Source organism: Mytilus californianus, unplaced genomic scaffold (genome assembly GCF_021869535.1).
Source record: "Mytilus californianus isolate M0D057914Y unplaced genomic scaffold, xbMytCali1.0.p SCAF_2, whole genome shotgun sequence".
Classification (NCBI taxonomy): Eukaryota; Metazoa; Mollusca; class Bivalvia; order Mytilida; family Mytilidae; genus Mytilus; species Mytilus californianus.
Genome location: NW_026262668.1, coordinates 64,263,923 through 64,290,060, shown reverse-complemented (window position 1 = coordinate 64,290,060; position 26,138 = coordinate 64,263,923). Strand labels below are relative to the sequence as shown.

Genomic DNA, 26,138 nt, shown 5'->3' with positions numbered 1-26,138 from the left:
CAGCATTTAAACATGCATACTGATTTCTTATCCAACACTCTGAATTATGACATATTGATACCTTGTGTAGTGAACTACTACAGTGTGACTGCATTTAAACATGCATACTGATTTCTTATCCAACACTCTGAATTATTACATATTGATACCTCGTGTAGTTAACCACTTCAGTGTGACTGCATTTAAACATGCATACTTATTTCTTATCCAACACTTCAGAGTAAGATTAGCTGAATTATGACATATTGATACCTTGTGTAGTGAACCACTTCAATGTGACTGCATTTTAACATGCATACTTATACAACTACACCTTCAGAGTTATGTAAGCTAATATGCCTTTCTGTGTTCACTGTTAAAGAATTTTAAACCAAATTCTATGCTCAGCAATATAACTCAAGGATAATTTCACATTTTGATTAATAAAGAATCCTGTAATAAAAGAATAAAGAATAATTTTGCGCACAGACATCAATTTATAAACATTCATTTAAAACAATGATGATAATGCTCATAACTTCATAAGTAAATGATAATTGTCAGATTTTCATGTTTTGTCTGCTGCCTGTAAATATTTGTTCAAGTTCGATTCACAAATTATTCTAATGTTTCTCAAGTATGAAATTGTTCACAGTTTGGAAGTGATTATATGATCTTTTACTTACATACGAACTGTTTTGTTTAAGAAATGTCATGCGCTATGCTGAAATTGACATGGGTAGGAACTATATTTGTCAATATCTTTATACCAGGCGATAGTAAAGTGTAAATTGTTGATAAATAATATGCCTACTAATGTTATTTAAAATGAACATTGAGTACGTATGACATGAACAAATTATTTCAATTCTAATAGGAAAATTCTAAACTTTTGTAATTCAAAGCAGACCTATAAGACACTTTTGAAACGCAGCCTTTTAATTTGATAAAGTAAAAAGGTTATAGAAAATCAACTGTTTCATGATTGACAGGTGTACAGGTACATGTATATTTACTTACATAATTATTTTATTTGATTTCCTATCAACAAACAGTTCAAACAAAACAGTGTTATCCCCAGGTCCTTAAAGGACCACCGGCCCGTGATGTATAATTTTTGACCATGGTGGTATCGGTCTTACCATGATGTGTAATTTTTTACCGTGGTGCTAAAATTTTCAGTAAAAAAATCGTAAATCGGTCAAGTTTTAAGTGATTTGTTCAATCTCTTCCGTGCGGTATAAAATTCCGGGTGAAATTTGACCAGTTCAAACCAGTTTACCCAGATTGTTGACACCATATGATCGATTTACCTTATGAGGTTAACCTTGTTGATTGAATTTAATCGATGTAATTAACACTTGTTACATTATTCTTTTGTGTTTTCATTAGGAGTTCATAACTTTATGATCACTGATAACTATTTTATGGCTTCAATCACAACCCAAGCGCTGACCTGTGACAAGTCTGCAAATACTTTGTACACAAACAGTGTGAACCCGATAGTTGCACACACGCCTGTACATTTTTTGTACATAATAAAGTTGGCTCATTAGTATAGTATAATATGTCTGATTAAACCATGGCCAACCAAAAATTTCTTTAATTATGACATAGTTAGTGCATGATATCGGGTTTCAACCTAGAGTATCTGTGAAGGGGACGGACATCTGTACATATCACATGACCCAGTTAGTTCACGTAGAATATTAAAGTTTATTTGCAATTAATTGAAATCTATTCTATTTAATAAATAAAATGCATGACTGTACCTTCAAACTGGATATCTATATCCACAATTAATGAATAACAGAAGTAATTTTGCAAATTTTACCCATAAGCATATGTTAAATCTATTTATATCTACTTCCTGTCATTTAGGCGGGAAAAATAGGGAGACTTTGTTGTTGACATTGAATATGGTTACTTATAGACCTAAGATAAATTTATAGATTTAGGAATTCTTTTTAAATGGATCATGACAAATAAAGATTTAGATTTCAGTGCAGTATTAAGTCTGTATCAAGGTTTGATTATCACCAAAGACAAGAAAGGTTAATATTTACATGAAATTTATGGCAAAATGTTTTTAAATTTATGAAAAATTTCTTTTTTTTTTTAAATGTTAAGATAGAAACTGGTTCAAACAATAAATCAATATTTGTTCTTGTTATTTTATATCTCCTTATGACAAGAATCCTTTCTAATACAACAACTTTCTTTCTTGAAACTATAAAGTTTTTTTTAAATTGGACATTTTTGGTCTCCTTTGAATGATATTTTATTTTTATTGATCATGGATTTTATAAAAGATTTGATTACTTTGAATTTAGATGAATATTTACTTAATGATTTACTTTTTTTTTTTACAAATAATTTTCTGACTCAATGTCTACATAACACAATACCACAGTGTTAAAACAAAACAAGAGACTTGATGGAGAGTTGTCTCATTGGCACTCATACCACATCTTCCTATATCTACATACTGCAGTAACTAGAAATATAGCTAAGCGACGCAATGCGACACAATTGATTGTATGAATCATTTCACCGAGCTGTCCACACGCGTTACCCTGGTGCTATCCAAAAATCATGGGGAGAACACTGACAAAAATGTACATTTTGATGTTTGGCAGCATTAAGAATACAGCTGATATTGCAATTTTAGTTGTGACATCACACATGTGCACCCCATGTTTTATTGAAATTAAAACAAGAATTTGTTTACAAAAGAAATAAAGAGCATCAAATAAGAATTTGATATAAACTTTTTTTTTTTTAATAGATAAAAATCCTTAAAGTCATTGTAAACATCACACACTATTTATTGTAACAGTTCTGTGTTTGTGTTTGTAAAATATACGTATAATGTTACACAAAATAATGAATATTTACATACTGTGTCTTACAATTTTCAGCAAATGCGTAGATCTGGTAATAAAGAAGAAAATAAAAGAATAATTATGGATTTAGAAGTAGTATTAAAATGTACAGATTATCCCTATATAGTACAATGTATAGGATGTTTTATAACAGCTGTAAGTATTACTTTTTGGAACTGCCTCGGTGGTCTCGTGACGGTGTGTTTGCTCAAGTGCGGGAGGTGGTGGGTTTTGAAACCCCACTGGTCAAACCAGATTGTAAAATTGGTATTTTCGACTTCTCTGCTAAGCATGTGGCATTAGGGAGTAAGAGCAAAGACTGGTCTGCTCCTGTCCGAATATGTTGGGGTAGGGTGACATGTCTTCTTGCAGACTGTTTCCTTTGGAACAAGCAAATAAAAATCTGGTTCAGCTTCTTGGTCTAGTACAAAGCAGGGTTCATATTCACATCACACTAACATGTTATCGTCCTGAAATTGCATTTAATTTGCCACTGGACGTTAAACAGCCATCCATCCATAACTTAATTTGTCGTAGTATAATCATTGTATATACTCTGCATAGCTTACCTGTATGCAAATACAGATATGTAAGATCATTTTCCTATTTATCTGCTAGTCTTTTTTAAGAAAAAGGGTGCCAGTTACTTTTAAGGAGAAGGTCCGGTAAGGGCTTATTTTGGCCTAAAATTTGAAATACATCTGATAAAAGATTTTTTAGACAAAAGCCACCTAAAAATAAGCACAAATGCTGAAATTGTGAAGATTTTCAGTAATTTTGCATGAATTAATGATGCTAATACCTGATGCATGTGCATTGTATTGTCAAAAACAGCCCATATTTATGTAACAGTATTTTCCAGTTTTCAGAGAATAACTCAAAAACAATTTCACCAATTTGCAAGAAACTTTGGTGAATTGTTTATTTCTATCGACATGAGCTCCCTTTTGTTTTTTTTATAAATTTCAGAATATATATTTATGGGGTTTTATTCATTACATAAAGGGGGATTTTCCAGTTTTCGGACAATAACTCAAAAATGCTTTCAGCTTTCAGCATTTTTTATGAGACTTTGGTAAATTGTTTATATCTATTTTTGTAAGCTCCCTTTTGATTTTTATAAATTTTCGATTTTACATTTCAGAGTTATAAGATTTTATTTGTTTATAGTCTGACAACAGATTTACTAAGTTTTGTGCAACAGCACAGTGTATTGCACAACAGCAAGAAATCTTTCATATAACCAATTTCAAGTTCTTTGTCTACATTTATTCAGAAACCTATAATATATCAAATATTTAATTACAATCCAAATTCAGACCTGTATCAAGCTTGAATATTGTGTCCATTTTTGCCCCAACTGTTCAGGGTTGGACCTCTGTGGGCGTATCCAGCTGCGCTGAGCGAAGCAGTTTATTTGAAATACTATATTTTGGGGCCAAAAAGGGGTCTTACCGGGCATACTCCTTTTGCAACCAAATATGCAATACATATATATTTCATTGTGAATTTATTACTGTAAAGGAATGTATAGTTGAAGATACAGAGATAGCCCAAACTGATGAGAAGTTATCCAAATGACTACAAAAATTAAGTTAATTTGGATATTTATCGAAGTTAGTGTCAAGCAAATACACTTTACTTTGTACTATAATGACTTTCTGAGACTGGGTTTTATTGTGCTAGTGCATAATAACAGTCTGTATGGAAAATATCATTCTATCTACATAAATTATTCTATCTTTATGCTGACAGGTCTTTGTTTTTACCTTTAAAGACGGGCGAAGCGGCATATAGCAATTTTAAAGAATTTGACTTGGTATAAATTTAAAAGATAATATATCATCCTTAAGGGAAGCATGATGACACAGGTCAACAGATGACACAGGTCAACAGATGACACAGGTCAACAGATGACACAGGTCAACAGAACTGTTCTTCTTCAAATGATTTACTTGTTACTGAGGAGATGTGTTATGATTGCAAATGAGACAACTATCCACCAGATCTAAAATGAAGTGGTAGTAATCAATTATAGGCCACCATACAGCCTTCAACAGTGAGAAAAACTCATACCGTATAGTCGGCTATAAAAGGACACGACATAAAAAATGTGAAACAATTCAATCAAGAAAACTGCCAGCCTAATTTATTATAAAACAATTTACAAAAAACAAATATGACAGACATAAACCAATGACAACCACTGTATTACAGGGTCCTGACTTTGGACAGGCACATATAGAATGTGGTGCGGTTAAACATGTTTGTAAGCCCTAAAACTTCCCCCTAATCTATGACAGTGGGTGTAACTAAGTAGAATTAATTTTAATCTGACATTGGTTGAGTTCTAAAGTTTTGTGTGTTTTTGATCAGTAGTCAGAAATAACTAGAACTTTGCATTTGTAAATGTACTTCTGACAAGAAGAGAGAGGATACAGTTCCATTGCCGATCTTCATCTTGAACATTTGTATTGATGATTTAGCAAATGTTTGTACCTTACAGAGTGAAGTATGGATCTGCATGGAGTTAATGTCAACGTGTTTAGATAAATTGTTAAAAAGGACAAAAACACCAATACCAGAGAGGATTCTGGGCAAAATGGCAGTTGCAGTAAGTATGAATATAGTGTTATAAGGTGGCATGGTAGTATTTACATTTCGGAATTTAGGTTGTTCTTTTGTGTATCCTACTTAAGTCAATGTATCTGAACAGTGTGATTGGACAAAAAATACAGTATCTACTGAACATACTTTCCCAAACTGAGGGATGAATAAGGTGTAGAAAAATATTAAATAATTTTACATACGGGTGAAAATTAATTTTTGAGAATTTTTATGCCCCCGCCGTAGCGGTGTGGGCATTAAGTTTTACCCTTGTCCGTCTGTACGTCCCGAAATTGGTTTCCCTTCTGTAACTTGAGTTTGCCTCAAACAAATGTTATGAAACTTATACACAATGCTTATTACCTCAAAACACATATCAAGTTTAAATTTTGGTAGTGTCACTTTAACCGTTCTAGAGTTATGCCCTTTATAAATGGAAAAATTGCAAAATTTTTAGTGTCCATTCTCTAACAAGTTTGCCGCAACCAAATGTTATGACACTTATACACAATGATTATTACCACAAAACACAGATCAAGTTTGAATTTTGGTGGCATCACTTTAACCGTTCTAGAGTAATGCCCCTTTATAAATGGAAAAATTGCAAAGTTTTTATTTAGTTTCCGTTCTCTAACTTAAGTTTGCCTCAACCAAATGTTATGAAACTTATACACAATGCTTATTACCACAAAACACAGATCAAGTTTGCTTTAACCGTTCTAGAGTTGTGCCTCTTTATAAATGGAAAAATTGCTAAATTTTTATTTTCTTCTAAATATCAAGTAATTTTTAAAATTGGAGTTATCTTCCTTTGTCCATGATTATAGTTGAATCAACGACAATCAATGCTTTAAACAATGCAATGTTTAATTTTGACTGATAAAACACAGATCAAGTTGAATTTGGGTAGTGTCACTTCAACCATTATTGAGTTATGCCCCTTTATAAATAGAAAGATTGCAAAATTTTAGTTTCCATTCTGTAACTTAAGTTTGCCCCAACCAAGCATTATGAAACCTATACACAATATTCATTACCACAAAACTAAGATCAAGTACAAATTTTTTGTTTCCATTTTCTAACTAGTTTGCCTCAACCAAATGTTATGAAACTTATACACAATGCTTATTACTACATAAAACAGAGTAAGTACGAAATTTGGTGGTGACACATTTACCATTCTTGAGTTATGTCCCTTTATAAACATAGAAATTGCTGAATTTTTCGTTTCCGTTCTCTAACTTTGGTTAGTCTCAATTAAATGTTATAAAACTTATACACAAATGTTCTAGAGTTATGAGTGTTTACAAATAGAAAAATTGCTGAAATTGTAGTTTCTGTTCTCTACTTAAGTTAGCCTCAACCAAATGTTGTGAGACTTACACACAATGCTTATTACCACAAAACTCAGATCAAGTTCAAATTTGGATAGTGTCACTTTTACCATTCTTCAGTTATGTCCCTTTATAACTATATGATATGCAAGTGGGGGCATCATCTGTGTCCACATGTGGACACTATCCACATTTATTTTAAATTGTGTATTCACTGCATGATAAAAGACCTAAATGCACTTGTGGCCTTAGGTTTATAAAGATAGCAAAAAAAAACAAACGGTCATCATACATATTCAAATTAATTTTTGAATTTTATAATGAAAGTACTTCAGTTAACTGTGTATGTAGAATTTTGGGCAGTGTTAGAAAATGGTAAAATTTCTAAAAAGGCTATCATTACCCCTATGGACAAGGAAATACTACCGTGCCACCATAAACATTCCACTATTTAAAAGCAGAAAAACCCACCAACCTAAGATGAAGATAACAATAAAGAAAAGTTTGGACACACAAAATCTTTGTAAATAAATAATATTACAATAAGAAGTAGGACAAAATATTGTTTTGAAAATATTTGTGGTAGTCTACATAAAATGTAGATTCAGGTGACATGGAACAGTAATGTCATGGGGAAAATGGATTTAAGAAGTAAAAGATATGAGGATTTATAATACTGTGGATTCATTATTATTCGTTGGATACCAATTTTCGTGGGTTTCGCGGTTACAGGTAAACCACGATTTCAAATGTTCAACGAATTACAAATTTTCTATAGGCTTTGTATGCAGAGATTGGCAAAACCACGAAATCAAATATCCACGAAAATACAAGTTTTCCTCAATCCACGAAAATTGATACCCATGAAAATAAATGAATCCACAGTAGTACACACTTTTGTCCATTTCCTTGGTACAGGTAAACTATAAAGTCAATTTTTTATTGAACAAATCTTGAGAAATTTTCAAATTAGTTTTGCCATCATATTTTATTCTTAATAGACCATTTCAGAAATTCAATTTCCCTCCTTTTAAATTACAATACACAATATCATCATCCTCATAATTGGTGTCTGGTCAAATCAGAACATCTATAGAAGTGATGCTATGATTGCCAATGAGACAACTATCCACCAGAGACCAAATGACATAGATGTTAGCAACTATAGGTCACCATTCTCCATATTTGAATTTAATTGTCCATTGAAATTGTAAACTTGGCTTGCAATTATCATTTGATTTTATTTGGTGTTATATATATAAACATATACAAATTAAATTTCTGTTTTTCAACATTAAATATGTTTCTGTTTCAAAATTGACTAAATCCTTATGATGACTCATCAATCACTTTAACTGCTATTGATATAAAATGCTCTTGGCAGTGTTCAGCAAGAAAAAATGAGTACTTTCTGTTTAGAAATTGAATTTAAATACCTTTGAAATATTAGAATCAAATGAGTTTTCAGTTTTGGTCATGGAATTAGTTGGAATTATGCAAATCAATGTTTTTTTTTTTTTTTTGTTAACAGATTGTGAAAGCACTTAATTATCTCAAGGAAGAGCATGGAGTTATCCATAGAGGTAATGTACACTTTGATACACAGGGAACGTCTGTGAGGGTCTGGATGGGGGTTACAGAATAGAGTTGGGGACCATTAAGACCCTCATCTGTTGTACTACACATATCTTTCATATAAAGGGGGGTCTGATCCTGGATCCCGCTTATCGTTTTGTCTGATTCCACTATCCCGCTTATCATTGTAATAATAACGCTTGTAATTTCACGTGTCCCGCACAACTTGGTAACCCGTTTTCACACACAAGAATTTGACTTTCATGTGTCATGCTTACAAAAAAATCGGCCTATCTCGTGTCACGCTTAGACCCCAATGAGACCCAAATTAAGGACAATTTAAGGTTGTCATTGACATTTAGAACAGTGATTCAGAGGACTGTTGTATACAAAGAAAGAAAACATATATTCATATCAACAATACTTGTTTTTATTGCTAAGGGGACCTAGGTGGCAGAGTGGTCTAATTAGTTTATCTACAGTAATCACTAGCCTGTCATCACTGAGGTTTTGACTTTGAACCCTGCTTGTGGCAATGAGGGTTTGACTCTAATCTTTATTGACAAAGATTTCCAGCTTATCTGCTGATGTTTAGTGGTTATCCTCGGGAACTCTGGTTACCTCTAGCATAAAAAATACAATGGTTGCAGTGATATAGCAAAAAAACAAACAATATATCAGTTTATATGTGAAAATCTTAGAATTTACACTTTTAAGATACATTAGACTTATTTAGATAAGACACTCAGGGGAGGGGTGGTTAAACTTGTTAAAGGAGCATTGGAATTAAATGATGCTTAAAATTCTATGGAGGATTTTAAACCCATGTAAACAAGCCAGAAAAATTAGATATAGGAAAACACATTTTTATTTGAAAAAAAATTAGCATTACAAAATTGAGAGCATGTACGATGATATTCAAAATTTATGAATGTATGTTAGTATGAATGGAAGGAGATATCAGTATATATCAATGTAAAACCACCAAAAAGGTAACTATACTGTATTGACAATAGGACAAGTGTGTTTATCATTGTTATGTTAAGCTCTCAGTCACAAATCTTTGTTAAAATGTAAATGAATTTAGCAGAAACTACCATATATCTGCCATCAACATACATATATTATGGATCAAATTTATTGCACAGAAATAGTATACAAGCTAGAATGATACTTTTATGGTCAAAGGGAGATAATAAAGATAGGTAACCAGAAACAGATTTGCAATTAAAAAAGTTATTATTTACCTAAATAATATATGTATATTATATGTTTATATTATCCCTGTTCTTTTGGAATGCCTGAAACGATGGGTTCATTATCTGGATTTTTAAAGAATTGAAAATGTGTCATTGGTTGATATGGTTACCACGGATTTTAGCTCTCAAAAATTGAGACATATATTATCTGTATTAATGTAACAAAGGACAATGAATTAGGACATCATTTCCTATCTAATTGTTTGACATAATTCTAACCTAGATAGACTGATTATCTCCCTTGATGCAGTTATAATGAAAAAGGAAGAAGATATATATATGTAATATTTCAATGTTTCAATTTTAATCTTCTTTTACAGATGTAAAACCATCCAATATTTTGTTAGATGAAAATGGTACAGTTAAGTTATGTGATTTTGGTATTAGTGGAAGACTTGTCGACTCAAAAGCCAAAACCAGGAGTGCAGGATGTGCAGCATATATGGCAGTGAGTAGTCATTTTAGTTTTGGATATTCTTACACATAATTATCATTTATGAAATTTTTGACACAATTTTCTAAGGAAATGCGAATTAGAGCACCCTGAAATTTGGTATCAAAATTCTTGTTAGCTAGCTTTACAGTATGATGTGTTTTTAAATACATTGCTCATCAAGTTCCTATTTTCTTAATACTTAAAGCAATACCTAACAGATCAACTTGTTGTTTTTTTAGAGTGATTAGTATAAATGTATAAATAAGGAAGCAATGAAAATTGATATTTTATCTTCCAAATCTAGACTTAGTGATCATAACTTGAATATAGAAAGGGGTAGATACCAGAATTAATAAATTAAAGAAAAAAAAAAGTAACTTATGTAAGGAAACAGTAGATGATTAAAGACATTTTTTATTAGACTGTCCTAACTTTCTTTCAAAGAAAAAATAAGTTATTTAACTTGATGGCTATAAATAAAAACAGTTTTGTTTAATTTTAAATTTTAACATTAAATAAAGAACATATAGAAGGTAATTCAAGAAAATATTTTTTTTTCAGCCAGAGAGAATTGATCCACCAGATCCACAGAGACCAGATTATGATATTAGAGCAGATGTTTGGAGTTTAGGAATAACATTGGTTAGTTGATATTAAATTTTATTTGATGTAGCTGGAGACCATCTTCCTATTTACATGATTTATGACTTGTTCATTGGAATGATACTTGATTCAAGTTACATATAAGACATTTCCTTTATGTCAGATATATTGCCCATGTATGTGCTGTTTATTAATACTTCGTTCAATCTGTTCAACATCTCTTTTGATGTAGATATCAGTTATAGAAGAATCTTGTGAGTGTTTTCCATCTGAAAATGATATCTTGATTTTATTTTAAAATATTTGAAAACAGTAATTGTATATCTTCCTTCTGATTAACAGCAGCCATCCAATAAAGGGACCCTAAGGGGAATTTTTATAGTTATACATTTGATTAAAGATAGAAATTGTTTCAATTCAATACATTTAGGAAGTTTCTCAGCTAGTCGTTGTCAAATTTACCTACTTTGGAAAATCTAAAATAATTATTTCTCCTTGGTAGAAGAGGATAGAAATTTGTTAAGATTTCATTGTTAACACACATTTTGATATATTTTTCTTTCTTAAACAGGTAGAGTTAGCAACTGGTGAATTTCCATATAAAAATTGTAAAACCGATTTTGAAGTATTAACAAAGGTTTTACAAGAAGATCCACCTCTGCTGCCACCAGGTCGAGAGTTTTCACATGAGTTTTGTTCATTTGTTAGAGATTGGTGAGTTTTCACATGAGTTTTTGTCGAGTCGCAGAAAGCTCGACATAGGGATAGTGATCCAGCGGCGGCGGCGGCGTTAGCTAACTTCTTAAAAGCTTTATATTTTAGAAGGTGGAAGACCTGGATGCTTCATACTTTGTATATAGATGCCTTATGTTACGAAGTTTCCGTCTGTCACATGTCCATTGTCCTTGACCTCATTTTCATGGTTCAGTGACTACTTGAAAAAAAAGTTGTGAATTTTTGTAATGTTAATTTCTCTCTTATTATGAGTAATAGGATAACTATATTTGGTATGTGCATACCTATCAAGGTCCTCATGCCCGTCAGACAGTTTTCACTTGACCTCGACCTCATTTCATGGATCAGTGAACAAGGTTAAGTTTTGGTGGTCAAGTCCATATCTCAGATACTATAAGCAATAGGTCTAGTATATTTGGTGTATGGAAGGATTGTAAGGTGTACATGTCCAACTGGCAGGTGTCATCTGCCCTTGACCTCATTTTCATGGTTCAGTGGTTATAGTTAAGTTTTTGTGTTTTGGTCTGTTTTTCTTATACTTTATGCAATAGGTCTACTATATTTGGCGTATGGAATGATTGTAAGGTGTACATGTCCAACTGGCAGGTGTCATCTGACTTTGACATCATTTTCATGGTTCAGTGGTCAAAGTTAAGTTTTTGAGTTTTGGTCTTTTTATAGGACCCCAAAAAAATCGTATATGGGTATGATGTTGGCATCGTCGTCCGGCGTCATCATCCGAAGACACATTGGTCTTCGCATTCTAACTTTAGTTTAAGTGAATGGATCTCTATGAAATTTTACCATAAGGTTCAATACCACAAAAGGAAGGTTGGGATTGATTTTGGGGGTTATGGTACCAACAGTTAAGGAATTAGGGGCCAAAAAGGGGCCAAAAATAAGCATTTTTGTAACTTCCAGACATAACTTGTGTGTTAGTGTATGGATCTCTCTGACATTGTACCACAAGGTTCCATATCACAAAGGGAATGCTGGGATTGATTTTTGGGGGTAATTGCCTCAAAATTTTAGGAATTAGGGGCCAAAAAAGGGGCAAAAAACAAGCATTTTTCTAGTTTCATGACAATAACTTGTGTGTAAGTGTATGGATCTTTCTGAAACTGTACAACAAGGTTCCATATCACAAAGGGAAAGCTGAAATTGAGTTTGGGGGTAATTGCCCAAAACGTTTAGGAATAAGGGGCCAAGAAGGGGCCAAAAAACAAGCATTTTTCTAGTTTCCAGACAATAACTTGTGTTCAAGTGTATGGATCTCTCTGAAATTGAACTGCAAGGTACCATTCCACAAAGGAAAGGCTGGGATTGATTTTGGGGGTAATTGCCTCAAAATTTTAGGAATAAGGGGCCAAAAAGGGGCAAAAAACAAGCCTTTTTCTAGTTTCAGGACAATGACTTGTGTGTAAGTGTATGGATCTTTATGAAATTGTACTACAAGGTTCCATATCACAAAGGGAAAGCTGGAATTGAGTTTGGGGTAATTGCCCTAAAAGTTCAGGAATTTGGGGCCAAAAAGGGGCCTTAAAACAAGCATTTTTCTATTTTCCAGACAATAACTTGTGTTCAAGTGTATGGATCTCTCTGAAATTGTACTGCAAGGTACCATACCACAAAGGGAAGGCTGGGATTGTGTTTGGGGTGATGAATCATAAGGGGGTTCAAAAAATTTGGGGGAGGGATTTTTTTTCCTCTTTTTTTCTTTAAAATTTTCCATTTTAAATTGGTTATTTCTGATTTATATATAAAAGCAAATAATAATGATATGGTTTGAATAGGTAAATTTAAATTTTTTAACTTCTTAAACCACATTCATTGTGTGTCAGAAACCTATGCTGTGTCAAATATTTAATCACAATCCAAATTCAGTGCTGTATCAAGCTTGCATGTTGTGTCCATTCTTGCCCCAACTGTTCAGGGTTCCACCTCTGCGGTCTTATCAAGCTGCGCCCAGCGGAGCATTTTATTTCTTATACTATATGCAATAAGTCAACTATATTTGGTGTATGAAAATATTTTAGGATGTACATGTCAGTCTGGCATGTTTTATTTGACCTTGACCTCATTTTTACGGTTCATTGCTCAATGTTTAGTTTTTGTTTTTGGTTTATTTTTCTAATACTTTCAGCAATAGTCAACTATATTTGGATTATGGAATGATTGTAAGGTGTACATGTCCAACTGGCAGGTGTCATCTGACCTTGACCTCATTTTCATGGTTCAGTGGTCAAAGTTAAGTTTTTTAGTTTTGGTCCTTTTTTCTTATACTATATGCATTAGGTGAACTATATTTGGTGTATGGAAATATTTTAGGATGTACATGTCTGTCTCACAGGTTTTATCTGACCTTGACCTGATTTTCACGGTTCATTGCTCAGTGTTAAAATTTGGTGTTTTGGTCTATTTTTGTTCAACTATAAGCAATAGGTCAACTATATTTGGTGTATGGAATGTTTACAAGGTGTTTATGTCTGTCCGTCAGGTATCATATGACCTTAACCCCTTTTACATGGCTCATTGGTTAATATTAAGTTTTAATGCTGAACTTTGTTTCTTAGAAAATATAAGCAATAGGTCAACTATATTTGGTGTATGGAATGATTGTAAGGCGTATCTGTCTGTCTGGCAGGGTTCATATGACCTTGACCTTATTCACATGGTTCATAGGTCAATGTTAGTTTTTTCATTCTCCACTGCCATCTTTAATCACAATAATCAATATCAATGGTACATCACTAAGTTATTTCACTCTTAACCACAGTTATCCAGCATATCTTCATATAGCGGATAATAACTTATACAATTAGAAGTATGAAGACACTATGATAGTTGTCTTCAGCAGGCCTGGCAGCAGCTTTAGCGTTCATACAGGCATCAGCAGCAGCGACATTATCTCATTATTTACAGCTTAAAATTTATAATGTATGTCTGATAGCATTTACTTTCAACATAACTTCAATTAGGAATACACGACAGGCGAGACATTTCTGTGTGTCCACTCTTGTGTTTATTTGTTAGAGATTGGTGAGTTTTCACACGAGTTTTGTTAATTTGTAAGAGTGAGTTTTCACATGAGTTTTGTTCATTTGTTAGAGCTTGGTGAGTTTTCTCAACCATCCACCTTTTAATCCCAAGCAGTAAACTGTTAACAATATGTACATAAAAGATCATAAATTAAAATCACAATATGTACATAAAAGATCATACAATTAAAATCAGTAAAGGAAAAGCACTTTAATCTTTTAAAAATAAATTTCAAAAAGATAACACAAAATATTGAACAATATTATTATTATACTGTATTACGAATACTCACAGTAACTTTAAAGCAAGCTCAAATTTCTTTCATTGTGCCATGATAAGTCAGATATCAGATTGATAACAACAGTCAGATATTACATTGTGCCATAACAGCAATCAGGTATCAGATTGATAACAACAGTCAGATATCACATTGTGTGCCACAACAACAGTCAGATATCACAAAGTCAGATAATACAGTGTGCTATAACAACAGTCAGATATCACATTGTGTGCCACAACAACAGTCATACCACATAGTCAGATAATACATTGTACTATAACAAGTCAGATATCACATTGTGTTCCACAACAACAGTCAGATATCACAAAGTCATATAATACATTGTGCTATAACAACAGTCAGATATCACATTGTGCTGTAACAAAAGTCATAAATCACATTATGTAAGCAAGCTTTTGTTGAGCTGATGATACTTTGGTTTTTAAGATCCATTGTTTATATGAAAATACCATATTTTAAATATCACTATGCAGAGAGAGTCGGCATGTACTATGTTATTTAGTCTCATAAATGTTTTAGTGAAGAGACAAGATTGTGCTTATAATATATCTTTGTTTATTTTTATTTCTTCAGTTTAACGAAAGATTATAAAAAGAGACCAAAGTATAAGAAATTATTAGTAAGTATTTAATCAGTATTTATAAAATAGTTTCACACAACAGCTGCCAAATGTTTGATGTCCTTTTGTTTGTTTCTAACCAGTGGATGTTATACCCTCGCTCTGAAGGAAAGGTCATAATTTTTTAACCCTATATGTCTGTCAGTCCATCCTGTCTTCTAAGAGCTATACAGTGTACAATGACTGCTAGATTTTTATGAAATTTATATCATTGATTTATATCAGCAATATCCCTTACAAGATCACATATTTTTAAAGAAATTATGCCCCTTGGAAATACAAGTTACATAGAAAATTTCATTGTAAATGCCCTCAAGCCTCAAATTCTTTGGATTGTTGTGAAATTTATATCAAAGGTTTATATCAGTAATTTCTGGGACGAGTTTAAAAATCAGTGCCCATCAATTATTTTTACAGGATTTATTCAAGTTATTCTTGGAAATGTAAATACTTTATGGAATTGCATTGTTAAGACTCTCAAACCAACATTTCTTGTCAGGTTTTTACAAAATTAAAAAAGTAAGGATTATTTTAGTTATGTTTTGGGCGGGTTCTAAAGTCAGTACTGGAATTATGTTCCTCTGTCCCTTTGTAAATGTAATTTATATTAAACATTGCATTCTATGCACCTACATTCCTTTGTATGAAATTTATATCGAAGATTTATAATATCAACAAGGTTTTGGAAGTGTTGGTTAATCAGCCCTGATTAACTATTTTTATTAGAGTTATGTCCCTTGAAAATGGAAATTATATGGATAATAACATTGTTTGCAATATCATGCCTAAACTTTTTGTAGGATATATATGAAAATTTTTTTATAAGAACCAAAAAAATAATTTTGGAGTTATTGCCCTTAGACAGATAAAATATGGACACTGATATAAGTTAAATTATAGAATCTGGAGCCTATATTTAACTCTTTTTTTTTTTTTTTTTTTTTTTTGCTAGTACCACTTGTATTCTACATTAAATATATTCTTCCCCAACATTGATGAAATATACCACTTTAACCAGTTAAGTGTATGTGAATTTCGAATTATTTGAGAAAAACAGATAGGAAGAAAATTTAGAGATATGGATTATTAGTAGTCATATTACAGAATAATTTAATTTTGGATGTAACACGTTTTCTGATTGGCTGAAAGTGTTTTGTCTATCAGCTCATAGACATAATTTTGTCATGTGGCCGCGACGTCATCAACGTTTTATCATGATTTACTCCTTTTTAGAATTAAATTGTAAGAAATGACTTTACTGTTTTTTCTGTCTATTCGAAATAACATAAAAATGTGGTGCACACTTTTAAATAACCCGCTACGTGGGTTATTCAGTGTGCACCATATTTTTTATGTTATTTCTTCATAGACAGAAAAAATATTACAGTCATTCCTTAAATGAAAGAAATTAGTGTAGATGTTAGAGGTTAATGAAATTTAGTTGGTACACCTTTAATGTATATTTCCAGGAACATGTATTTATTAAGAAATATGAAAGAGAAGATGTAGATGTAGCAGCATGGTTCTCAGAAGTATCTAAAGTAATGGCTAAATTTGAGCCTTCATGATAATGGTATGTATATTAATACACCGGTGTAAAATCTATCCCAAAACCCCTGCCTCCATCTGAAATATGTTAATACAATATTGAAACAATTCAAGAAAACACACACAGTTATTCTTTTTGGGCAAACTACATGGAAAAATAAGAATCAAGTTACAAAATAGAAGATAAAGCATTTTGTATAAGTTTCATAACATTTGGTTGACGCAAACTAAAGAAAATGCAGTTACCAAATGCAAGTTCAAAATAACAAAATTAGTTTACATTACATTGCATTACTCACTAAAATCTTCAGACAAAAATTGATAAATTCAACTCACAGTTGTATAGAATACCATGTTTTTGAACTACTTTTCAACCAAGTACCTGTCGTCTCTTCATTATATTAATTAATTTAATTTTTAGAAAAATTAGTAATATATGGTATTGTTTTTAAGGGGGAAGGGAATTTTTGTGTTTTCATTGGTATGTGGTATAATATCTCATCTTATAAGGTTCTTCCATTTTCATTAGATAATATCATGCATTTATTTTATGGTATAGGTGTGTCTATTGTCTTTGTTGTTATAATATTTCATATCAATAACTAGTTAAAGTTGACTAATTCTTAATGGAAGCACAATGTTCTTTAGCATGTAATTTAAAATTATGACATGGCATTTTTCATTCGACCCCGGTATCATTCTGAGAATCCATATCAGATAGAGGCCTGCAAATTCAAGTTATATGTGGAACTGTGGATTCATTGCGCTTCGTGGGTACTCATTTTTCGTGGATTCAGGAAAAGTGGTATTTTTGTGGATGTTTGCGGTTTTGCCAATGTTTGCCTATATATCTGTAGAAAATTTGTTCTTTATTTAACATTTTTAAAAATTGATGGTTCACCTATATCCACGAAAAATTGATATCACATGAATATTAATGTATCCACAGTACATAAAATCAAATTACTTCAAGAACATAACTTTGTCCACATCACATTTATAATATACTTGTTCATCGTTTCTGGCCTCGAGTGCGTGAGGTCGTGGGTTCGAACTCCGGCCAGGTCAAACCAAAGACTTTAAAATTGGTATTTGCTGCTTCTCCGCTAAGCACACAGCATTAAGGAGTAAGAGCAAAGACTGGTCGGCTCAGAGACAGAATAATGTGTCCGGGTGGGGTGACATGTCTTCCTGTGGACTGATACCTTGTGAACTAGCACGTTAAAAATTCAGCTCAGCATGTCTGTCTAGTACAAAGCATGGTTACTATTCATATTATATTAACATGTTCTCATCCTGAATATGCATATTAATTTGCCGCTTGAAGTTAAGCAGCCATTCATCATCATCATTCCTGTATTCAAATGTTGTGGTTGTATCTATCATAGTGTGGTCAGAACAAATCCTTTTATTGAAGAGGCCAATAAAAGCGAAGTTTAGATCCATAGAAGTTAATATTTTAAAATGTTTTATTTTTCAGGCATATGAAGTTTAGTTGGTATTTTCATCATAAACAATTTAATACAATGCTGGTCATTGGTTCAAGCGGGAGCTAGCCAGTGGTGTTCGGTTTTGTTTACGTGTGTGCATGTGTGATGCTGCTCAGAAGATTATCAAGATAAACTATGCGACTGTGAACCCATGTGATTGCCCAAGCTTCTATTTTTGATTTTCAATTGCGTAATGTGTAATGGCTCAAGCATCTGTCTGGAAAAAAAATGAGCAAATATGTTGTATTAATGATCTATAAATGGATCCATACGGATTTATGATACCACAGAAAGTGCTTTTCTTTAAGAATGCAAAAGTTATTAGATAACAAAAGAACAAAGCTACAGTGGTATTTCATATAAACAATTTTGCCTTCTTTCTTATAAACATTTTCAATATGTTATGACAACAAAATAGTTTAATTTATTTCTACATCAAACATTAGTTTGTTGACAGTATCACAAGTTGAGTTCCTTTAAGATAAATATTAAAGTGAACAATTTTTTCTTGTCGCCCATGCAATGTTTGGATATCCAATTTGAGTGACTATGTGAGAGCTTATAATTTTACTGTGTGTTGTGTGTAACTACTGGATGAATCAGAGGAAATTTGCATGAAGGTCAAAGTTTAAATAAGTTGTGATATATGGAAAAAAATAAACAGTTACATATGTCATCTGTACAATCAAATGCCAGTAAATCTGTTTTGACACAAAAGAAATCAGATGTAGTATTTGTTCTTAAACTTGGTATATTATTTGAGAGTGAGCTTGACCAATTGTTTATAATTTTTCTATTGAGAAAAGTTTCAAATATTTTCAGTAATACCCTGAATGGAAAATTGAGCTTGAATTAGGGTTTGAAAAATTACATTCTTATGAAATTCATAAAATTACAAAAGTATTGACAACATTATACTAAACTGCACATAATTATTTGCAGTTACATATGAATAATTTTGTGCTTGACACATTATATGAGAACCATGAGAAAATCTAATGCATTTAATACATAGCATCATAAATATATTGTTGCATGATTCCAAATTTGGTATCAATGCTTCAGGTTATCTCTATCTAATCTGATTGTCATCTAGGTCAAAGATCAAGGTGACCACATTTCATAAATTGCAAATAACACCAAAAGAAGAAAAAATTATGAATGAATGTCACTTTGAATTTTCAGTGTACTTGGTACAAAGCTTTCCTACGACTTTTATGGAATATAAAAAGAGATTCATAGAAAAGTCCTGTAGGAACAACAAACTTGTTATATTGATTTCAATATACTGTGGATTCTATTGGAGTTTAATGTCACAACATGGCATAATTGAATATGACTATTCTAAATTTGCAAGAAATGTAGCTAATGCATTTGCTTTAAAATTCTATGAAACATTTGGTTATTGTATAAGAAATTGTACTGTGTACTCTTCAATCTATGATTAAGTTTTTCATTCAAAACAAAATGCTTTAATTTCACATGAATAAGGTGATATTTCGAAATATTTTACTCATTTGAATACAAAAAAAAGGGGGGAGGGAGAATTGACAGATAAAGCCAATGCTGTGTAATTTATTTGATTTATTTGTGATGCTCAAGTTAAAAAAGTACATTTATGTATGCATAAGAATTCAAGATTCCTACTCTTGATACTTTGAAATATTTGGACATTGTATAATTGGTCAATATCAGTAACTAGGAATATGATAGTTTCTGAGAATGATGTTCAAACTTTGGAATATTTAGGTGCTGCTTTTGCTCTTGGAAATTGATGAAATTTCTCATCTAATATGAAATCAGTTAGTTAAACTTTAAAACTTGCTGGAACCATGTACGAAAATGTCATTGAAGTAAGCAAAGCTTTTGAACTACTGTACTGCATATTGGTATCATAACCAAATTCCAAGAGGGAATTATAGTAAAAGCTTTTTCCTTTAGTAATTTACTTCTTAAACTGGTTTCAATCATGCAAATTCTTTTTTAATGTGAGCTATGTTTGAAAGTTGTCGCAGAGATTACAGATTTATCATCATCTTTAATCAAAGAGAAGTGCTTCCAGTATTATTCTCATTTTTCTGAGATGACTCTCATTAACTTAATATTTTTTGTGGGAAAACCATTCACGAATAAAAAAAAATAACAGTCTACATTTTGTTGTTAATTTTATTGCCATAACTTGATTGAAGACTTCGCATTTGGCACTGACTGTATAGATGGGTAGAAAAGTTAAGCCAATATTCCATGACTTTGTTTCACACAGGTTTTTTCCTGAAAAAAATCGTGCAATCTTTACACAGTATTACACATTAATAAATAAGGACATTAGTTCCAATTTAAAACCAAAATTCTATCAGAAGAAAATTTAGAATTTTTCTTTCAGATAAAAAAAGATTCATTTTTATGCCCCCGCCATAGCGGAGGGGGCATTAAGTTTTACCCTTGTCCGTCTGTATGTATGTCTGTCCGTCCGTACGTCCCAAAGTTGGTTTCCGTTCTCTAACTTTAGTTTGCTTCAACCAAATGTTATGAAACTTACACAAAATGCTTATTACCACAAAACACAGATCAAATTCGAATTTAGGTAGCGTCACTTTAACCGTTCTAGAGTTATGCCCCTTTACAAATGGAAAAATTGCTGAATTTTTTGTTTCCGTTTTCTTACTTTAGTTTGCCTCAACCAAATATTATGAAACTTATACACAATGCTTATTACCACAAAATACAGATCAAATTTGAATTTCGGTAGCGTCACTTTAACCGTTCTATAGTTATGCCCCTTTACAAATGGAAAAATTGCTGAATTTTTTGTTTCCGTTTTCTTTCTTTAGTTTGCCTCAACCAAATGTTATGAAACTTATACACAATGCTTATTACCACAAAACACAGATCAAGTTTGAATTTTGGTTGTGTCCCTTAACCGTTCTAGAGTTATGCCCCTTTACCAATGGAAAAATTGCTGAATTTTTCGTTTCTGTTCTCTAACTTAAGTTTACCTCAACCAAATGTTATAAAACTTATACACAAAACTTATTACCACTAAACTCAGATCAAGTACAAATTTGGGTAGCGTCACTTTTAACGTTCTTCAGTTTTGTCCCTTTATAACTTTACATGATATGCAAGCGGGGGCATCATCTGTGTCCCATGGACACATTCCCTATTTATTTTTTATATCGTTTGATGCGAAGAATGAGCCTAATTTTGGCCCTTTTATAAAAGAATTCAGATGATTTAAAATTATAGCTGCATAAAACTTCATTCCAAAATATACAAAAACAGCAGAAATCTGAGATTTTTAGAAGAAAAACCTAACACTGTTAGTAAAGCATACATATAGGTACTTAGCATTGGAAAAAAAGTAAGATAATCTCAACGATATAAAGATTCGAGGTTGAACTTGCCTAGAGAGGTAATCTACAACTGTTGGAAACTCTTCATATGGCAATTGTGTAAAATTCTTCTTTTTAAATTCTAAGAAAATCTGGACCTGATGTCCTTTAGAAAGATGCATGATATTTGCATTAAAAAATGGCCTATGAATATGCTGTATTTGCATAGACAATTTTCCATTTCAATGAAGATAACACTTTCTAAAAAATTTGTGCATCTATAGCGCTTTTCTATATTTACCCTCACCAGGAACGCTCAAACTAAAAAATCAATACTTTTTCAACAAAGATATTTGAAATGGAATGTAATTTTAATACATATTTGTAACATCATATTATCAGAATAATTTACCTGGTAATGATGACTTCATTGGTTTAAATGTGTGCAACAAACACTAGGATATGCAGAATTTTTCATGTTCTTTATCTGCATTCAGTGATTAACAAAAAATGTATATTGACCTATTCCCCTTATTGTTTTATAATAGTACTTGAATAGACACCTGGTCAATATTTATCTTCCACTTCAAAGGAGGGGGATGTATACTGGTTTTGATCTCTTTCTACTTCCATCCAGCCATGTGTCTGCCTATAAAAAAATGGTTGTATTTTCCTCAGCATATACAAGTCATACATGAAATTAGTCACATTTTTCACAGCATCCACAAGTCATAGTCTCTTCATATAATATTATATATACATAAAACTTGATCTGTTTTTGCCATACTGGGATACACATAATCAATATCTGAGATGTTTTCTATCTCCTGCTTGCCTGACACTTATGTCATGAGCAAGGGTATAATTAGTGGGCTATAGCTCACATATCATCTAATGTCTGGTGCCACATATAGAGAAGGATATGTAAGTTCCACAGTAGGACCTGAGATTGTTTTTTTAGCTCACCTGGCCCAAAGAGCCAAGTCAGCTATGCTCATCAATTGGCGTATGTGGTCTGTTAACTTTCCCAAATCTTCTTCTGAAACTACTGGGCCAAAAATCAAATTTAGCCACACTCATCCTTTGGATTATATCTAGTTTAAAATTTATATCCAATATAATCTTGCCTTCCAACCAACATTGCTAAAAATTGAACATATTGGTAAACTGCACCTTTTGTCTGATTTAGGCATCAATGCCCTTAAATGATGAATTTTACAAATTTCTTTTATTTTTGCCTATTATCTTAAAAACCATAACAGACAGAGAGAAACTTTAATTGGCAGAAATGGTCAGAAGACAAGATCTAATGAAATAAATCAAACAAGGGCCAAAACACTCATCGACTCCTTATAGGAGTTATTGCCCTTAAAAGCCATTTTTTACCGAATTCTTTTATTTTTATGTCCCCGCTGTAAGTTTTACAATTGTCTGTCCGTCCTTACATCCCAAAATTGGTTTAGTTTGCCCCAACCAAATGCTATGAATCTTATACACAATGCTAATTATCACAAAACACAGATCAAGTATGAATTTTGGTGGCGTCACTTTTATCATTCTAGAGTTGTGCACCTTTACAAATGGAAAAATGTGCTCCGCCTGGAGCAGCTGGATATGACCGCATAGGTTGAACTCTGAACAGTTGGAGCAAGTATGGACACAATATTCAAGCTTGATAAAGCTCTGAATTTGGATAGTGATTAAATATTTGACACATGATAGATTTCTGACACAGAATAAATGTGGTCAGATAACTTAAAAATTTGAAATGAGACATTTAATCTACTTAATGGTCCAATATCCAAAATCTAATTCCATTTAGATTCAGCATATAAAAAAAAACCATGAATTCAAACAAAGTTTAATTTTGGGCCCTTTGGACCTTAATATGGACTAATTTGAAAACAGGGCCCAAAATTAAAAATCTGAATGCACAGTTAGATTCAGAATATAGAACCACAAGAATTCAGTTTTTGATGAAATCAAACAAAGTCTAATTTTTGACACTTTGGACCTCAATGTAGACCTATTTAAAAATGTCCAAATATCCAATATAGTAATACATGGTAAAAACCTCAAACAATTCAAGGCTTTAAATTAGTCCTCATTGAAATTGGTTAAAAGATTTGTATTTATTTTCAATTGAAGATTTCTTGCTGTTGTGCAATACCAGAGACATATAATACAATTGTATTATATGTCTCTGGCAATACTTAGTAAATCTGTTTACAAACTAAATATAATAATTTACACACCCTGTTTGGTGTGTATCTCCTGCCATATCAGTATTTGTTGTTTCTTTATATTGATCAGAAATAATTTATGTTAGAACCAGCTTAGCCAGTTTTATTGGCCTCTAGTTTCTTAACGATTCAAGCCACAACCCACAAAATCGACCCCGACCTTCTGTGTGTGGTATGGAACCTTGTGGTACAATTTCATAGAAATCCACTTAAGTATTTGTCCGGAATCCAGAAAAACCTTGCCCCCCCCCCCCCCTTTTGCCCTTTATTCTTGAACAGTTTGGGCCATAACCCCTAAAATAAAACCCAACCTTCCCTTTGTAGAATGGAACCTTGTGTTTCAATTTCATAGAGATCCATAGACTAATTCTTAAGTAATTGTCCATTAACCAGAAAAACCTTGATTTCTCCCGTTTTTTTGCCCCTTATTCCTGAACGGTTTGGGCCATAACCCCTTAAGTCAATCCCAACCTTCCCTTTGTGGTATGAAACCTCGTGGTACAATTTCACAGAGATCCATACACTTATACACAAGTTATTGTCCGGAAACTAGAAAAATGCCTTTTTTTGTCCCTTTTTGACCCCGAATTCCTAAACAGTTGGGACCATAACCCCCAAAAGGTGTAATACGAAAAAGGGTCGAAAAGAAATATTCCCTTGAATTTGACAGTTGTAGGAAATCCATCCTACATTTCATTGCAGTAAAAAATTTCTGAGTCATAAACATACATCTTGGGTGTTTCAAAGCACCATTATTTTTTTTTTATTTGGTGTTACTATAGAATATTTTAGAAACTTGAGGTTACAAGGTTACTAAAGCTTGTACACAGGAAAAAAAGGGATTAAAATTTGATTGGTTAACTTCCAGTGATGGTTATTTTCTTATATGCAATGAAATGTTATGTGAAATTTTGTCTATAGTACTGGACAGGATAAAACTTTACTCATGCCAAGTATTTCTTTATTTGAAACAAAGATAACTTCTGCACAATTATTTGAAAAGTGCAAATTTAACAAAGACTAATAGGGGAAAATCAATGGTGGTATTACACCAAAATCAATCCCAACCTTGCTATTGAACATTTTCATAGAGATCCATTCATTTATACTAAAGTTATTGCCCGGAAACCAAATGTCTTCGGACGACGACGACATGATAGCAATATACGAACGCAATTTTTTTGCGGTCGTATAAAATTGCTGAATTTTTCTTTAGCGTTCTCTAACTTTAGTTTGCCTCAACCAAATGTTATACAAATTATACACAATGCTTATTATCACAAAACTCAACTCAGATCAAATACGAATAAAGGGTAGCATCACTTTTACCGTTCTTAAGTATGTCCCTTTATAACGTTATATGCAAGCGGGGGCATCATCTGTGTTACATGGACACATTCTCCATTTATTGTCTATTATCTTAAAAACAATAACAGATAAAGTGAATCTTAAAATAGCAAAAATAACCAGTAAGCAAGATCATCTAATAAGTCAACATGGCCGAAATCGTAGGTTGATTCCTTATAGGAGTTATAGCCCCTATATAAATGATGATTTTTATCATTATTTGCGCTTTGGCTTATTATCTTGAAAATTATAATAGAAAAAAAGAAACTTTTAAATGCAAAAAATTTCAGCAGGACAAGATCTACAAATTTGTCATGGCTGAAATAGATGGTAGACTCCTTATAGGAGTTATTGCCCCTAGATGACGAATTTGACCAATATTTGCATTTTGGACAAACATATAGATAAAGAAAAACTGTACACAGAAATAAATTATCATCAGGAAATTCTCTACAAATTTGTCAAGATGGCAGAAATCGCTAGTTGACTCCTTGTAGGAATTATTGCCCTTTAATGATGACACCCCCCCCCTTTTCCCCCATTTTTTGCATATTTGGCTTTAACTATAGTTGATAAAGAAATATAATCAGCATGACAAGATCTGCATATATATCAACACGAATGAAATTTCAATCAAGTCCTTATAGGAGTTATTGCCCTTTAATTACCATTTTTACACGCAACATATTATGCTAAAAGATATAAGAAGATGTGGTATGAGTGCCAATGAGACAACTCTCCATCCAAGTCACAATTTGTAAAAGTAAACCATTATAGGTCAAAGTACGGCCTTCAACACGGAGCCT

At 32.2% G+C, this 26,138-nt stretch overlaps 1 protein-coding gene across 1 annotated transcript in view; it reads left to right on the top strand.

Moving 5' to 3' along the window:
- The window catches only part of LOC127730232 (dual specificity mitogen-activated protein kinase kinase 7-like), a 28,904-nt gene extending 8,346 nt beyond the window's left edge, over nucleotides 1-20,558 (top strand). The window contains exons 5-13 of the mRNA XM_052238524.1: nucleotides 2,901-3,020; nucleotides 5,371-5,478; nucleotides 8,337-8,388; nucleotides 9,960-10,087; nucleotides 10,637-10,717; nucleotides 11,250-11,392; nucleotides 15,327-15,372; nucleotides 16,842-16,945; nucleotides 18,401-20,558. Of these exons, the coding sequence (XP_052094484.1) occupies nucleotides 2,901-3,020; nucleotides 5,371-5,478; nucleotides 8,337-8,388; nucleotides 9,960-10,087; nucleotides 10,637-10,717; nucleotides 11,250-11,392; nucleotides 15,327-15,372; nucleotides 16,842-16,940 (777 nt within the window). The 3' untranslated portion in view covers nucleotides 16,941-16,945; nucleotides 18,401-20,558. The remainder of the gene's footprint in view (nucleotides 1-2,900; nucleotides 3,021-5,370; nucleotides 5,479-8,336; nucleotides 8,389-9,959; nucleotides 10,088-10,636; nucleotides 10,718-11,249; nucleotides 11,393-15,326; nucleotides 15,373-16,841; nucleotides 16,946-18,400) is intronic.
- The last annotated feature ends 5,580 nt before the right edge of the window (nucleotides 20,559-26,138 follow it).